Source organism: Aulostomus chinensis, chromosome 6, assembly GCF_037954235.1.
Source record: "Aulostomus chinensis isolate RoL2024-O1b breed Wild chromosome 6, RoL_Achi_v1.0, whole genome shotgun sequence".
NCBI lineage: Eukaryota > Metazoa > Chordata > Actinopteri > Syngnathiformes > Aulostomidae > Aulostomus > Aulostomus chinensis.
Genome location: NC_141325.1, coordinates 22,309,041 through 22,310,392, shown reverse-complemented (window position 1 = coordinate 22,310,392; position 1,352 = coordinate 22,309,041). Strand labels below are relative to the sequence as shown.

The 1,352-nt window shown below is 47.5% G+C and overlaps 1 protein-coding gene across 1 annotated transcript in view; it reads left to right on the top strand.

The window, feature by feature from the left end:
- The first annotated feature begins 282 nt into the window (after positions 1–282).
- npdc1b (neural proliferation, differentiation and control, 1b) overlaps positions 283–1,352 on the top strand; it is a 34,470-nt gene continuing 33,400 nt past the window's right edge. Inside the window, exon 1 of the mRNA XM_086207039.1 lies at positions 283–649. Coding sequence (XP_086063165.1) covers positions 580–649 — 70 coding nt within the window. The 5' untranslated portion in view covers positions 283–579. The remainder of the gene's footprint in view (positions 650–1,352) is intronic.

The following is a 1,352-nucleotide window of genomic DNA, read 5'->3' as shown; positions in this document are numbered from 1 at the left end:
GATTATTATTATTATTATTATTATTATTATTATTATTATTATTATTATTATTATTATTTGATGTCAGGGGGGACGTATGGATACACTTCCTACAGTGAAAGATGTTTCTAAGATTTTCCCCAAAAATGTATTGAACACACTGGAACACAACATTTCCGCTGCAAAGACACCGAACACGTCTTTCATTGTATTGACCGTAACTGCTTCACAGTCAATGATCACTATCGGCAATGCTTTGTGAAGGGAGCGCTGCGTCTTGACGTCACACGCTACGTGCCTCCCCTACCTTCGATGAGTCTCAAGCAGTCAGTGGTGTGAGGTCCATGCGGAGGGTGCTGAACGCGGTGGAGAGCTGATATCTGCTGCGGATGATCGTCGCTGCTCCCGCCTGCTGCATCGTCGTCTCCGTAACGGACTTTGTTTTTTGTACCTTGGCTGTTTATTTTTTGTTTTGTGTTCCTAAGTCCTCTTTTCCTGGAGGCCAAAGGATGGCGGAATGAGCAACACCGTCCCCCCTCCACCTCCTCCTTCTTCGGTCGCTTTTCTTGTCCCCAGTCAGTCGTCGCAGCTGTGGCCAGGATGCGGGCCCCGCTGCTCGGTCAGGCTGCGGTATTTGCGGCCCTCTTGGCGCTGAGCAACTGCCTGACCGGTAAGAAGCCTCTGCCCTTTAATACTGATCCGAGTGCTGCTGTCGAAGCTGACGGGGGCCTCCAGGGCTCCCCAGCACCAGCCTTCACCTGCACAGATGAAAATGAGGTTACATGTCGCTGAAGGAACTGGCAGTGAGTCTGCGGGTTGTAGCAGTCCGGAGCTCAGGCGTCTTCTGTTCAGACTACAGTATCTTCTGATTGTGTCTGTGGCACAAATGCTTCCTCTCATTCAACTTTGTAGATCAGTCTGTGGTACTGTCTTTATGAATATTGTCTGAGTTGAGCCAATGTGTACATCTCTGGGCCTACTTTTGGTTTAAATGTTTTTAATCCAAAGGGTTGGATTGCTCCTGTAATAGCTACCAAAGACTGCTAGTTATCAGTTCACCTGAAACGCCAAGAGTGTAATCAGGTCAGTTTGAGTCTGAAATAACCTTTAAGTGTCTGCAGGGCTTGTGTTGCTGGTGAAAAGTACTGTTTGTTTGTAACCTGGACCACAGAGCAACATGGTCAAAAGTATCTTCGCAAAAGAGATGATGTCTTTCTTTTATAAAGCCTACAAGGATAAACACTAAACACATCTACCTGTTCAGAAAGGACATATCCTGCAGCCCTGGCTATAATCCTGATGGTGTGAGAAACTGCCACCATTTCTCTGGACCAGGGATGTCACTAGAATTGAGAGACGGGGGGGGGGGGGGG